At 35.6% G+C, this 15,000-nt stretch overlaps 2 protein-coding genes across 3 annotated transcripts in view; both read left to right on the top strand.

The window, feature by feature from the left end:
* tspan34b (tetraspanin 34b) overlaps positions 1-4,626 on the top strand; it is a 13,064-nt gene extending 8,438 nt beyond the window's left edge. For both annotated transcript variants that reach the window (XM_081377832.1, XM_081377831.1), the window contains exons 3-8: positions 896-1,111; positions 1,828-1,902; positions 2,027-2,134; positions 2,348-2,473; positions 2,643-2,735; positions 3,932-4,626. In XM_081377832.1, the coding sequence (XP_081233958.1) occupies positions 896-1,111; positions 1,828-1,902; positions 2,027-2,134; positions 2,348-2,473; positions 2,643-2,735; positions 3,932-3,988 (675 nt within the window). In that variant the 3' untranslated portion in view covers positions 3,989-4,626. The remainder of the gene's footprint in view (positions 1-895; positions 1,112-1,827; positions 1,903-2,026; positions 2,135-2,347; positions 2,474-2,642; positions 2,736-3,931) is intronic.
* A 1,006-nt stretch (positions 4,627-5,632) lies between these two features.
* LOC308693375 (tetratricopeptide repeat protein 39A) overlaps positions 5,633-15,000 on the top strand; it is a 16,468-nt gene continuing 7,100 nt past the window's right edge. Inside the window, exons 1-11 of the mRNA XM_081370248.1 lie at positions 5,633-5,939; positions 8,169-8,273; positions 9,480-9,611; positions 11,315-11,376; positions 11,597-11,664; positions 12,431-12,495; positions 12,976-13,075; positions 13,162-13,227; positions 13,346-13,454; positions 14,320-14,387; positions 14,798-14,857. Of these exons, the coding sequence (XP_081226374.1) occupies positions 5,905-5,939; positions 8,169-8,273; positions 9,480-9,611; positions 11,315-11,376; positions 11,597-11,664; positions 12,431-12,495; positions 12,976-13,075; positions 13,162-13,227; positions 13,346-13,454; positions 14,320-14,387; positions 14,798-14,857 (870 nt within the window). The 5' untranslated portion in view covers positions 5,633-5,904. The remainder of the gene's footprint in view (positions 5,940-8,168; positions 8,274-9,479; positions 9,612-11,314; positions 11,377-11,596; positions 11,665-12,430; positions 12,496-12,975; positions 13,076-13,161; positions 13,228-13,345; positions 13,455-14,319; positions 14,388-14,797; positions 14,858-15,000) is intronic.

Genomic DNA, 15,000 nt, shown 5'->3' with positions numbered 1-15,000 from the left:
CGAGTCTGCGCAGTAGTGAAGGCGGACCCGAGTCTGCGCAGTAGTGAACGCGGGACTGAGTCTGTGCAGTAGTGAACGCTGGATCCGAGTCTGTGCAGTAGTGAACGCGGACCCGAGTCTGCGCAGTAGTGAACGCGGGACCGAGTCTGCGCAGTAGTGAAGGCGGACCCGAGTCTGCGCAGTAGTGAACGCGGGACTGAGTCTGTGCAGTAGTGAACGCGGGACTGAGTCTGTGCAGTAGTGAACGCTAGACCCGAGTTTGCGCAGTAGTGAACGCTGGACCCGAGTCTGCGCAGTAGTGAAAGCTGGACCCGAGTCTGTGCAGTAGTGAACGCTTGACCCGAGTCTGTGCAGTAGTGAACGCAGGACCCGAGTCTGCGCAGTAGTGAACGCTGGATCCGAGTCTGCGCAGTAGTGAACGCAGGACCCGAGTCTGCGCAGTAGTGAAAGCTGGACCCGAGTCTGTGCAGTAGTGAACGCTTGACCCGAGTCTGTGCAGTAGTGAACGCAGGACCCGAGTCTGCGCAGTAGTGAACGCTGGATCCGAGTCTGCGCAGTAGTGAACGCTGGACCCGAGTCTGCGCAGTAGTGAACGCAGGACCCGAGTCTGCGCAGTAGTGAACGCAGGACCCGAGTCTGGGCAGTAGTGAAAGCTGGACCCGAGTCTGGGCAGTAGTAAACGTGGGCCAATCAGAGAATAAAAAAAAAAATAATGAAGTGCACGTTTAAATCATAAAATAATTGCTGCAATATTCCTTACAAAAACAAGAATTGTCAATTTTGATTCAGTGCTGACTTTAAGACATTTTAAGGCCGCTGTATGTTGATGTTTAAAACCAAATGTGTAAACCCATTCCAGTTTCCAACTCAAACTGTCTGTGCTTTTGTGGTGTAGCTGGCAGGAGCAGCTATTCTGGGAGTGGGGATCTGGGTGAAGGTGGACAGTGGATCTGTCCTGGGTCTTCTGCAAAAAATCCCAAATTCTCCAGGTCAGCTGGGACAACTCCTGAATGTGGGATACCTCCTGATCGCGGTGGGCGCTGTGCTGCTCATCCTGGGCTTCCTGGGCTGCTGTGGGGCGATCCGAGAGAGCAGGTGTATGCTGCTGCTGGTACGTCAACAACACACAACTCCAACTGCTGCATAATATCAGCTAGAATAGCCAACTAGAATTCTAGTTAGCTAAAATCCTCATTAACTGGCTGGTATTTATACACATGATATTTATTATTATATCATACATCCAATATAATATGATATGAAAATCATTACTGTTAGACCTTTAAATGCAAATCAAAAGCTCTAGGAAAATGAACATAATGCAGTTATTTGATCAAAAATATAGTAAAAAACAGTATAACTGTGAAATATTATTACAATTTAAAATTACTGTTTTCTATGTGAATATATTGTAAAATGTAATTTATTCCTGTGATCAAAGCTGCATTTTCAGCATCAGTACTCCAGTCTTCAGTGTCACATGATCCTTCAGAAATCATTCTAATAATAATAATTCATTAATTTCTGATTATTATACATGTTGAAAACAGTTGTGCTGCTTCATATTTTTGTTGAAACCGTAATACATTTTTTTCAGGATTTTTAAAAAAAAAATTAAAGAGCATAATGTATTTGAAATAGAAATATTTTGTAACTTTATAAATGATATATATATATATATGATATTATTGAAAAAAATCTCACTGACCTCAAATTTTTGAACTGTAGTGTATGTGTATATATATATATATTTCCCTACCATACACTGGACTTACTTTCATATTTGTTCATTCATTCAATTTGTCTCTCATTGTCTCTCCTCCTCAGTTCTTCATCATTATTCTGATTGTCTTCATCGCTGAAGTTGCTGGAGCGATTGTGCTTCTGGTCTTTAAGCCTGTGGTAAGTTTGTACTCATAATATTTTCCACAGATCTCTTTGTCCATGCAGAAGGAAATACTCAAACCTCCCGAAGAAACATATAAGGCCAAGGCACTATGTAAACCTCCTTGTTTGTATATTTCAGGCAGAAACCCTCATAAATCAGCTGGGAGATGAAGCTGTGAAAGACATCAAAAATAATTATGGGAAAAACGCAGACCTTACCGGATTATGGAACACGACTATGCATGGGGTTTGTGATACTTTGGCTAATAAAAAGGAATACAGATTTACTACAGAAACATACTCAAAATTATACAGAACCTTGACAGTCTCATGTTAAATAATACATACAATTCTTCCATTTTAATATTGAAGATTTCTTACATTGAGACTTGTGATTCAAAAGGAATATATAACTGAATCAGGCTGATGTTAAATCTAACTCTCATTGCTTCTCCTTTAGCTGAAGTGCTGTGGATTCTACAACTATACAGATTTCGCAAATTCTTACTTTGTGAATAACACCAAGAGTTACCCAGTTCAGTGCTGTAGTGGACTTAACTGCAGTGAGAACGCAGCTATGAATTCGGTGAGGCTTGAGGACAATATTTATATTTATTCATATGCGGTCTCCAATGAAGTCTAGAGGTTTTTAGTGCACTCTTTGACCTTTATAATTGTGTCTCTCTCTCTCTCTCTCTCTCTCTCTCTCTCTCTCTCTCTCTCTCTCTCTCTCTCTCTCTCTCTCTCTCTCTCAGACTGTACCAGGTTGTTTTCCAGCACTAAGGAAGCTGGTAGATGATAATGCAGTTATCATCATAGCTGTCGCACTGGGCATCGCTGCTCTTGAGGTACTAAACACTTTATTTCTGTCAATCATTTTAAAAGTGAGGAAATCTCATACTGCTTACTATGGAAGCTTGTTTAAAAGGTTAATGCGACCTTTAATCTAATAATTCAGACTTTTCCCCCCTAATTCCGAGTTAATATCTCCCAGTTCGTATCACGTTACGACTTTAACCATGGGAAGGGGAACTCAACACTGCATGTTGGATTGATGCTTTTGGGAACATCATCAGTGGTGTCTGCAGCATGTGTGTAAATACGACAATTTAATTGTCGCACTCCGTGCAAACGCTATATTTTCATCCCTTGGGAGAGAATGAAGTAAGAACACATCTTATAACGAATGCAACGCAATGAGCGCATCTAGCGTTTATGTTACATGCGCATACAAACAAGCGTCTCCTGAAGACACGGGCGCTCTCTGGTAGTGACGTCCTCAACTGTCATCGGCCAATAAAATTGTTGTGTTTACACATGTACTTCAGACACTGGTTACGCTGATGATGTATCCCATAGTGTCAATCCAAAACGCAGGGTTGAGTTCCACCTCGAAAGGGAACAGACTCTTTTCTTATAATTCCGAGGTTATATCTCACAATTCAGACTTATTTTTTGTAATTACGAGTTTAGTAAAGAACCGATTTCCGAAGTGAGAACTGCTAGATAGGCTATAAACCCACTATTCGGAGTTTATAACTTACAATTCCGAGTTTATATCTTACAATTCAGACTTTTTTCTCGTAATTCCAAGTTTCTATCTCACAATTCTTATGAATCATGTACCAACTAAGACTAAAGACATTTATTAGGGCCTGGATGTTTTTAACAAAACGAGACGCAGGAAAAAAATAAAATAAAAAAACCTGCAAGGTCTTGAGATACATTAAAAAAAAAAAATACTTCTTTGAACTTCTTTGATTCTGCAAAAAAATGTCAAACATGTGTTTACATTGAAAAACCATGTAAAAGTAGCACAGTGTAATTATGTGTACGCTCCCTTAAGAGAATAAAAGTAGTACATTTTGATTCTTTGTCGTCTTTAATGGGTAATGCATTTATTTCCTTTGTTAGGATAATTACAAACTTAATATACCTAACTGTAACTATATATATATATATGTATATATACAAAGCCTTTTATGACAGTAATGATTCTCTGTAACATTGATGGTATTTATTTCTCTCTCTTTCTTATTTTCAGCTTGCGGCGATGATTGTGTCCATGACCCTGTATTGTAAAATAGGGTCTAAAGCTTAAGCCGATTAATGTCTCACTTTGACTGAAATATCTCTCTGATGACTCCTCTGTTACGGAGGATGAGGTGGATCAAAACGTCATCACTGTGACTTCTTCAACCATTTCCAAACGTATCAACCAAACAGACTTTGCAAGTCGCTCTGAATGCCTTGAATGAAAAATAAATTCAGACTGTTAAGCCTAAAATTTGAGGGTTTTGAGAGAGCCCATTTTTACTATAGGTATGTTAAATTAAGCAGTTTTAGCTGTTTTAATGTTTCCCTGAGACTATTTGAACTTTTTTTACTTTGCCTATGCAATATGTTTCTTATTTAAAAACATAATGCTTTGTTTAATTGCAATACACCCATGGCATTTTTTTTTTTGTAATTATGAACTGAAAGGTTTTCCTACTCATTATATGTGCAATGACCAAAAAAAAAGGCCAAATGTTTTCTATCAAATGTTGCTGATTGTAATTTATTGTAAACTTTTTACAAGCCATTTAGCCTGTGTATAGCAAAGCGCAATGTTTTATCTTTAAAGTCTGTGATGTACTGTGATGTGAAGTTTTTACAACAGCCACAACAAAATGATATCTAAAATGTTCATGTAAGATGTTTATTTTGAAAATAATTAAAAAGGCAATATTTCAACTTATTGGTGATTTGTCATTTCTTTAAGTTCACTTCAACTCTACAAATGCACATTCAGCCTGACATTATTGCAAATCACATGATCATATTTTGCGTCCTTCAAGGATATTTTTAAACCATTTTGTATCTTTTTTAGAGTTTCAATATGATTTTTGCAAATGAGGATGCATTCACTTTAGAGAGTGAACAAATCATGGGTTGAAAATGATGAATAAAGTTACAAAATATATAAAAAACATTATGTGGTCATAATCTTGTGTCGGTTTTCTGACTAGGTTGCAAAGAGCTATTATAAATTATAATATATAATTCTATTCCTACTATCGCCCTCTACTGGAGAAAAGAACAGCTTCATGTCTCATAGGACTCTGCTGCCTTCTAGTGTTATAAAGTTGTGATACAGCAAAATGACTGACAGCTCGATGAATGACGTGGATTGATTGACGACGTCAAAAGATAAACTACTAAATATGTTGGAGGTGGTGTGAAGAACAGAAAGATATTCAGGAAAACATTCCATAATCATTGTTTTGGACAAAAAATATATACTTTTTGGTGTCATTGATTATCTTAAAGATGACGATAATCATTTTTAATTATTCTTATTGTTGGTAATTTTATATAGGCCCACATAAAACTTTGTGGTGATGATTAAATGATTGAAATGGGGTTACAAAATATCTGAGAATTATTTATATACCCTATCACGTGTTTCATTTTTATTTCAATGTCACTAATAATATCGTGGTGTCGCTTTAAAGATTGAATTTTAGAAGCACCAGCTACAAACAATTTGGTAATGGGTGTATTTAAAAAACGTTAAAGAACAATTTTCACTCAAAAATTGCTAGTAAATATATCGAAAATTACAAAGAAATAGCAATTATATATTGTTTGGTGCGTCGTGCCACATGCACCTCCTTCACCCCACCGCTAGATGGCGCTGCGAACTTCTGTCCCATTCACACAGATCTCCTGCCTTTTAACCTGTGGTGAGCTCTGAGGAGGAGTCGACTCGAGAGAGCTGTGTGTGTTCTCACATCACATAACACACACACACCCACCACTTCTGCCAATCGAGCCGAATACTGATCCATATTCCCTGCCAGCTCGAGTCTGAAACCTCTCCTCATCAATGCATCACCTTCATGCTCAGTGACAGTGAACTTCCACTGGAGATCTGACAGAAAGCTCTTCACAGGGAGTCTGAGACCTCGAAACAGGTGCTTGTGTGGCCACAAGGCCCAGAGGAGGACAGCAAACAAGACGAAACACTCCATCATGTCCAGTGGGAAAAATGCACCTGGCACTGAAAAGTGAGTTACTTTAAAACTAAAGAAACGCATCATCAATGCTGTACATGGCAAGTTTCTACTAAGCTAAACTGAAAACGTTGCTGCGTTGTGGTTCCTGAAGTCACTAAATGGCTGATTCAGTATGTCTGTGTTTAGTTTTTTTTTTTTTTTTTTTTTTTTCTTCATGCCAAATTTTCACATCTCTTCCTTCCTTGTTTTGCAATAGAGTTTGAGCTCAGCTCATGTTCTCAGTGTGAAATGCTGTCCCTGAAAAGAATGCTTTTGAAAGGTTTCCATACGCAAGTCTAGATGATTTACACGCAAGAATGGTAAAGTTGCTCACAGTTCAGTGTGGCTTGTTCATGTTCTTATCCAAAGGCGCTGGCTGTCCAAGCCCTTCATGTGTACTCAGAGCAAACACCAGACACCTTGACTGAGTGACACAGTGTGTGAGCCATATTCTGCCCTGCATGTGTGTGTTTGTACATGAGTCATTGAGGCTGAGAGAGTTAAAGGTTAGAGATACCTTTAAATCACTTGTGAAGTCATGCAATTGCTTTACACCAGTTGTTTTTGCAGGATTTAAGCTAATGTATGCTGATTGGTTTATAAATTTCATATGCAAAAAAGGTGTTGGAGACCCATATTTCTCACAAGTGCATTTCCATGAATGTATATCTGCTTTTTAATTTAAATGAGCCTCTAAAAACAGGATCATCCAGTTGACATTAATTAGTCCTGTTAAATATATCTTCAATGGTCAGGCGCTGAAGAACTCTGCATAGCGTTCATAATTGATAAAGGGTGCCGATGACTCGTCTGAACTGTGTCTTAGTATTTATTAAATGTCATTTCACAAAGTGGGTTTACGTGACTTTAGGAGATTCGGAGCAAAGTTATACACAAAAATGTGTATACTGTATCTACAGTTTTTGAAAGAAGTCTCAACTGCTCACAAAGGCTGAATTTATTTGATCCGAAATGCAGCAAAACAGTAATATTGTGAAATAATATTACAATTTAAAATAATGTTTTATTTTATTTTAATATATTATTCCTGTGATCAAAGCTGTATTTTCAGCATCTTTACTCCAGACTTCAGTGTCACATGATCCTTCAGAAATCATTCTGATATGATGATTTATTATCAATGTTGGAAACAGTTGTGCTGCTTCATATTTTTTAAAACCTGTGATACTTTTTTCAGGATTCATTGATGACTAAAACGTTAAAAATAACAGCATTTATTCAAAATAGAAATCTTTTCTAACAATATAAATCTTTACTATCACTTTTTTTTTATAAATTTAACACATCCTTGCTAAATATCAGTATTAATTTCTATATATATATATATATATATATAAAAAAAAAAAATGACTGACCCCAAACTTTGGAACGGTAGTGTATTATGTTACTAAAGATTTCTATTTAAAAAAAAAAATGCTTAACTTATGCTTATCTTTTTAAAATTTTCATTCATCAAATAATCCTGAAAAAAGTAAATAAAAAAATATTAAGTAAATATCCAAAAAATATTAAGCAGGATAACTGTTTCCGTCATATTAGAATGATTTCTGAAGGATCATGTGACACTGAAGACTGGAGTAATGATGCTAAAAATTCACAGGAATAAATTATATTTTAAAATATATTCAAATAGAAAACAATATTATTTTAAATTGTAATAATTTTTTTCTTAATTTTTATCACTTTCAAAAACATTAAAAATAGTAACGTTTCCAAACTTTTGACTGGTACTGTTTTAATATATTATTTGTATTCATTTTAATAGTCAATAAATAATTGCCCCACACAATAAATTAAAAGAAGTTTCTGGGAAAATGATCGATTGACAAAGCTTTAAGATAAATAAACAATTACATAAAAATAGAAATAAATAATTTATATTAAAAGGACACAATTTATATATAGTGTAATTGTTTATTTATTTTAAAGCATTGCTAATATATAGAAATAGTTTCTAGGAAAATTATCAATTGACAGATCCTTAAAAATGTATAAATAAATTCAGACATTGTGTGAATGTCTCTTTGCTATCATTAAATTATATAACATCATAAATTATATTGGTCATTGGACATTGTGTACATTAGATAATGGCTTTAAAATCCATATAAACTACTAATCTGTAGTCATTAGAATTAGCTTATTAGAAAAGCAAATTAAGTCTGTCATGTACTCATTGTGTGTGTCTCTCTCTCTCTCTCTCTGTGTGTGTGTCATCAGCTCCAGACAGTTTTCCCTACAGGCCTGTCTTGATGAATGCATGGAGGCCTTGGATCTGTTCCTCAACAACCACTTTAATGAGAGTTTGGAGAAACTACGGCCACGGTGAGAGAAGTCTTATTGTCTTTCTCTCCCTCTATTTCTCCACCCCTCCAGTATCTGTATATTTAGGAGCAGGCGAGGTGTTTAGTAAAGGTGTGGAATCTACCTAGCCCATGTTGCAAAGGGTTTTTCTTGTCAGATGCACCAGCACATTTAGCCATTTGCTGCATTAAATGTGCTCCCCTGTGAAGTACTTGTTTAAGTGTAGATGTCATCCCAAGATAGCATGCTTTATTCCAGTTGTGATAGAGAATTGCGTCAGGCTCCCACCCTTCTCCAGGATGTTTACCTAAAGATCACACACCCTCACTTCTGACAATAGTCCCGCACACAGAGCGCTCTCGTTCTCATTAATGTATAGCCGAAAGACACTGGGAAGGAAACCACATGCTTAAAGGGATAGTTCACCCAAAAATGAAAAATCTGTCGTCATTTACTCACCCTTAAGTTGTTCCAACCTGTATACATTTCTTTCACTGCAAAAAGTGATCAGTTGACTTAACTTAAAAAAACTGAGGAAACCCGTTGCCTTAAAATTATTAAGTAAATAAACTTCATGCTTAATCAAAAAAATTAAGTAATGTGGAATTGTCAAGTTCACATTACTTAATTTTTCAGTTAAGCATTAAGTTTAATCATTTTAAGACAACGGGATTACTAAAAAAAAAATTAAGTGAGCTGAACACTTAACAGTGTTGTTCTGCTGAGCACAAAATAAGATATTTTAAAGAAAGTTTGTAACCAGGCCACTTTTGGGCCACCATTGACTTCCAAAGTAGGACTATACTATGGAAGTCAATGGGGTCCATCAAATGTCTGGTTAACAACATTCTTCAAAAAATATCTTTTAAATGATGTAAATGATGACAGAATTATCATTTTTGGGTGAACTGTCCCTTTAAGTGGCTCCAACCATCCTTTTTTTTATAATGCAGGCTTTACAGGAAGTGCATCATGGTTTCAGGCTATAAAACATTTTTTATTAGTATGCTAGGACAGTTTCTGGCTGGTCTGTGTTTTTAAGATCTATATATTTTTTTGGGATTGCTAAAATGCTTTCTCCATGCGAGACATCATGTAAAATCGAGTTTATGTAGCTGGTTTTGTTCACATTCTTGCATGGAGAAAGTATAAGGCATTATCCTTCTCTGGTTGTGAAGTGTGATCTCACATTGTGAGTGTAAAAGCATGTGTTGTGTTGTATTCCAGGTCTAAAGAGAGCATGTATCACGCTCTGATCTATGCCACGGTATTGGAGATGCAGGCCATGATGACCTTCCAACACGACGACATAGTGCATGCTGGGAACACCATGAAGAGAGCTCAGGAGGTGTGCCAGAGGTAGAAGGAGAGCCAAAACAATGCATTCGCTCCTGTCATGGAGAGACTTTTCCTCTGACCTTTAAACTTTTAGGCAAATGGGGTTATTTCCATGCCAGCTGACCCAGTTCTGCAACGTTTACATTTGCTTGTATTTGCATAGAGATATAACGGTGTGGCTTTAAATGACAGGCAGCTGGTCATGTCTAATGAGGACTCTTTTATTGGCCTTGCAATACATCGATTAAATGGAGTAGAAGAGATGTACAGGCCTATGTGTCCTTACGCACGCACACACACACACCATGTTACCATGCAGCACTAATCCAGATGAGCGTATGTGGGTGTAGCAGTGGTCACACATCAGCTCACTTTCGGTTTGGTTAAGAAGGAGTGCGTCACAAAGGAAGATCCGTCTGTGATTTCCTCCTAAACTCCTCCAAACAGGCTCTTGGGAGAGTGATGCTAGTTTGTGCTGAAGTATATACTTATGTGCGGCTGAAGTATATACTTACGTGCGTTGCTCAGATTAAAATTGTAAGAGAGCCTCCTTAAAGAAGCTAATTTTAAAATAAGTGTAAATTCATAACTCAGTTTACAAACTGACAAATAAATTGACATATTTCAAATTATATAATTGATATTAAATATGTTGTTAAAGATGAATATCTAATGTTGGCAAATTAATTTAGCAATTAGCATATACAATTTTATTTCATACGATAAAATCTTTGGAAATTTATGGAAGCTTGTTTCTGCCACAGAGTAAAACAATTTAAAAGATAATTGCGATTTATTATTATTATTATTATTACTATTATTTTTTTTCCTCGGATTTGCAAAGTATAAACTAGCAATTGCGGGGAAAAAAGTTAGAATTGTGAGGAAAAAGTCAGAATTGCGAGATAAAAATTCTCAATTGCGAGAAATACAGTCCATATGAAGTCGCCATTCTGAATTTGTTTCTCGCAATTGCGAGTTTATATCTCACAATTCAGACTTTTTTTCTCGTAATTGAGTGTCATGAAGTCAGAACTGAGAGTTATAAACTCATTATTCTGAGAAAATCACTAAATTGCAGGTTTATATCACGCAATTCTGACTTTATAACTCGCAATTCTGAGAAAAAAAAAACAGGATTGTGAGATGAAAAGTCGTAATTACCTTTTTGTTTTTTTTCAGTGGCGTAAACAAGCGTCCATAAAAATTACTATTTATTTAGTTATAAAAATGTATTTGATTAAAAAAATCAATATCTATTTAGATTTTTAAATATTTATGCTTATTTGTCAATTTGAAATACTAGCTTTTGTAATGCTTTTTAAAGAAGTAAAAACCGTACTATTGTGAAATATTACAATAAAAAAAAAACGGTTTACTATTTTAATATTTTTAAAATGTAATTTAGTCTTCAGTGTCACATGATCCTTCGGAAATCATTCTAATATGCTACATTATAATGTTATAAATGTCTTTTACTGTCACTTTTGATCGGTTTAATGCATCCTTGCTGAATGAAAGAATTAACTTCTGTAAAAAAATCTTTTGAATGGTAGTGCATGTATTTACATTTTTGTTTTTGAATTAATAATTTCATCATCTTCCACAAGTAAGTGCTATTGGCTGATGTTAGTCAGGTCAAATGTGGTTGTCAAGAAGTGTGTTAGACATTATCATTGTGTGTTTGTTCACACATGTCTTGACTTCTTGCTGTTCTCTCTCAGGTTCCGTAGGAAGTCTGGCAGCCTGAGTCGTCGAGGAGCAAATGATGATCATCTCACAGAAGGTGCCTCTTTCTCTTCCCAGAAATATCCATCTCGCATGATTATTACAGGAGAAATGAGACTCAAGCAAACCTATAATGTGGCACAGCATTCATTTTGAAGAATTTTAGGCTAGTGTTAAACTGACAGTTAACATTTCGGATAAGGTGCAATTTAATTACCATTTTAAGATGAAATGTTTCACAAACAAGCTCGGAATAATTTTTATTTGTTGTTTTATAGAGCATCTCCATGCTGAAGTGTGTTACGCCGAGTGTTTACTACACAGAGCCGCTCTCACCTTCTTACAGGTTTGACACATTTCAAGACAAAACTCAAACACAATCACTCACACACAGACAATCTCAGGTGTTTCGTTTAAACTATGTGTGCATTATGGTGTGTTAGAGGTGTGAGACGCCTGTATCGTAATTGAACCCCTAGTTAGGGCCACTTTTCACTCCGTCCTACTCCACACTTTTTGAGGAAAAGTTTCTATATAGATCGTTAAAGGGTTCTTTCAGACTCCTCATATATAGAACATTTTAGGGGTTCCCATCATAGTAGCATTTTATGGATTTAGTTTTAATTAAATTTATTTTTAATCATAATTACATTTTATGAATTAAACATACTCTAATGTCCCGACAACCTCTGTAGTCACATTTAGCCACTTTTTCAAGACGCATAACAGCTTTAAAAAATCACGAGTGGCGTATTTCTGGTGTGTTTTATGTCGTAGAATAAATATAGAACCTAAATATCTTGAGCTTGTGTTCACCACAGACCTTATTTCAGGCGTTAAACCAAACTCCCATTAAAAAAACAAACCATTGACTTGGGGACAATGGAACCAGATTTGCTACAATGCTAACTCGTTTCTGGGGTTTGGCCTACAGAAATTCATAATGTCTGCACCACTCTATCATGCAATCATTTAAGACATTTCATCTAAACTTTTTGTCAGAGAAAACAACAACCCCTGTGGTTCTACATAAAACCCCATTGAACCTTTTTGAAAGAGTGCAGAGCTCAAATTTGCTCCTGATTTCTCATTCTCTCTCTGTTTGTTGATAGGATGAGAATATGGTGGGTTTTATTAAAGGAGGAATCAAAGTACGGAACAGTTACCTCATATACAAGTAAGTCTTGAGCAAGTAAGTGAAAGAAATCTTGTGCCATTGAGACACCTGCACCCTTTCAAGGGATAGTTCACCCCAAAAAAATTTAATTCTGTCATCATTTACTCACCCTCAAGTTGTATTATTACAAGTATAAATTTCTTTCTTCTGCTGAACACAAATGAAGATATTTTGAAGAATGTTTGTAACCAAACAGTTTTGGGCACCATTGACTTCCATAGTATTTTTTTTCCTACTATGGAAGTCAATAGCTACCAACATTCTTCAAAATGTCTTCCTTTGTGTTCAACAGAACAAAGAAATTCATACAGGTTTGGAACAACTTGAGGGAGAGTAAATGATGACAATTTTCATTTTTGGGTGAACTATCCCTTTAACCCAATTGAAACAACCTATCATTGATTCCCATTCATGCACCAACATCATGCTCTTGAATTGAATTATTCAGCGAATCTGTATGACGTCTTGATTTTCATGCAGGGAACTGCACGCCTTCGTCCAGTCAGATACAAGTTTCAAAGGACCAAACCACAAGCACTTAGAGGGTGGAGTCTCTTTTGGGATCGGGGCTTTCAACTTGGTATGTTTGTGTGTGATATTATGTCTCTGTTCCTATGAATAAACTCCAGACTGTCAATTGTGTTGCTGTTCTTCACTCTCACACAGACTCTTTCACTGTTTCCTGCCCGGATACTCAAGCTGCTAGAGTTTGCAGGCTTCTCTGGAGATAAGGTTTTGAAATTTGACTTCAGATGTCTCGAATTTGAATTTAAGTAAAAAATTACACTCTTATATTCTTCATGTGTTAATTCTTTTGTTAATGGTCTTCTTAATTTGTGCGTGTGTGTAGGAATTTGGCATCTCTCAGCTGTACACTGGAGCCACCTCTCACACCCTGCGCTCTATGCTGTGCGCCCTCCTCCTGCTCTGTTTCTACACCTTCCTTTCCTTTATTTTAGGTAATATGTATTTGTGATGAATTATGCATTTGATACCCACATAAATCAGACATTTTTCTTTAGTTAATTGTGCAACTTCAAGGGATAGTTTATAATTACTATTTGGGATAGTACATTTCAATAATTTAGTATACAATTGGGTAGATGGATGGATATTATAACATTTAAATAATAAAATATTTAGATGTATATTCAAATTATTTATATATATATATATATATATATATATACACATTTAAATATTTTATTATACATTTGACTTTTATATATTTGTAAAATAATTGTTTAATTTAATATAATAGTTTATTTAATATAAATTACCATTTATATTATGGTACCACACTACCATTCAAAAGTTTAATTAAAGAAATTAATTTTATTCAGCAAGGATGTTACATTGATAAAAAGTGACAGTAAAGACATTTGTAATGTTACACAATATTTTAAATAATTGTCGTTTTTCCGAACTTTCTATTCATCAAAGATTCCTGAAACAAAATGTATCATAGTTTCCACAAAAATAGTGAGCAGCACAACTGTTTTCAACATTGATAATAATCAGAAATATTTCTTGAGCAGCAAATCATCATATTAGAATGATTTCTGAAGGACCATGTGACACTGAAGACTGGATCAATGATGCTGAAAATGTTTAAATATATTCAAATATAATTTTTTTTTTCTCAATATTACTGTTTTTGCTGTAATTTTGCTCATTTGAATGCAGCCTTGGTGAACATGATACATCTTTAAAAAATATAAAAAAATCTTAATGACCCCAAACTTTTGAACGTTAGTGTATATACTGAAATGATAGAATTCTTTGATATTTTTATTGTTATTAATAGAGTGATGTTTTATGTAGGGACTGGCGAGGGGGAGGTGGAGGAGGCAGAGAGACTACTGAAGCCGTTTCGCCTGCGATACCCACGGGTATGTTTCTGCTTCTGTCTTTCTCTCTGCTTCACATGCTCATATGTTCATGTGAATGATTTGGTTTAATTCTAATAAGTTGCTTTAAAGACCCTCTATAATGAAAATTGGACTTTTGTGGTATTTAGTTCATGTCACTCACTACTAAACTACACTACACTCGCTGACAAATTCACTCTTGACAGATATGAACATTTGAAAATTTGCAGTCTTTCTCTTTTAGAAAAACACCCCAAAATGATTGATGACTCATTTTTATTCAGGGGAATACAGATGTTTTCCAATTAAATGTCCACGTTAACAGCTGCAGCCAAGTTGCTATACAAACCCAAACTGGAAAGAAACCCATGCTGGCCGAGCCTTAACATGGGCTCTTTTTATTAAAGCTCTTTTTCTGATTATCTCTCCAGGGAGCGATTTTCCTTTTCTTTGCAGGTCGGGCAGAAGAAATAAAGGGCAACATTGATGAGGTAAGAAACAAGAGGAGAACATTTACCAGAATTCATGTGGTGAATTCTGAAACATTAGTAGTTTCATGTCGAATCTGACCACATAGCATTTTATTCTCTATTTTGATGAATTTAAAGATGACCTATTATGTTTATTTTTTACA

This window comes from Scardinius erythrophthalmus (genome assembly GCF_964197995.2).
Source record: "Scardinius erythrophthalmus genome assembly, chromosome: 1".
Classification (NCBI taxonomy): Eukaryota; Metazoa; Chordata; class Actinopteri; order Cypriniformes; family Leuciscidae; genus Scardinius; species Scardinius erythrophthalmus.
Note: the sequence above shows the minus strand (reverse complement) of the source record. Positions and strands in the feature narration are given on the sequence as shown.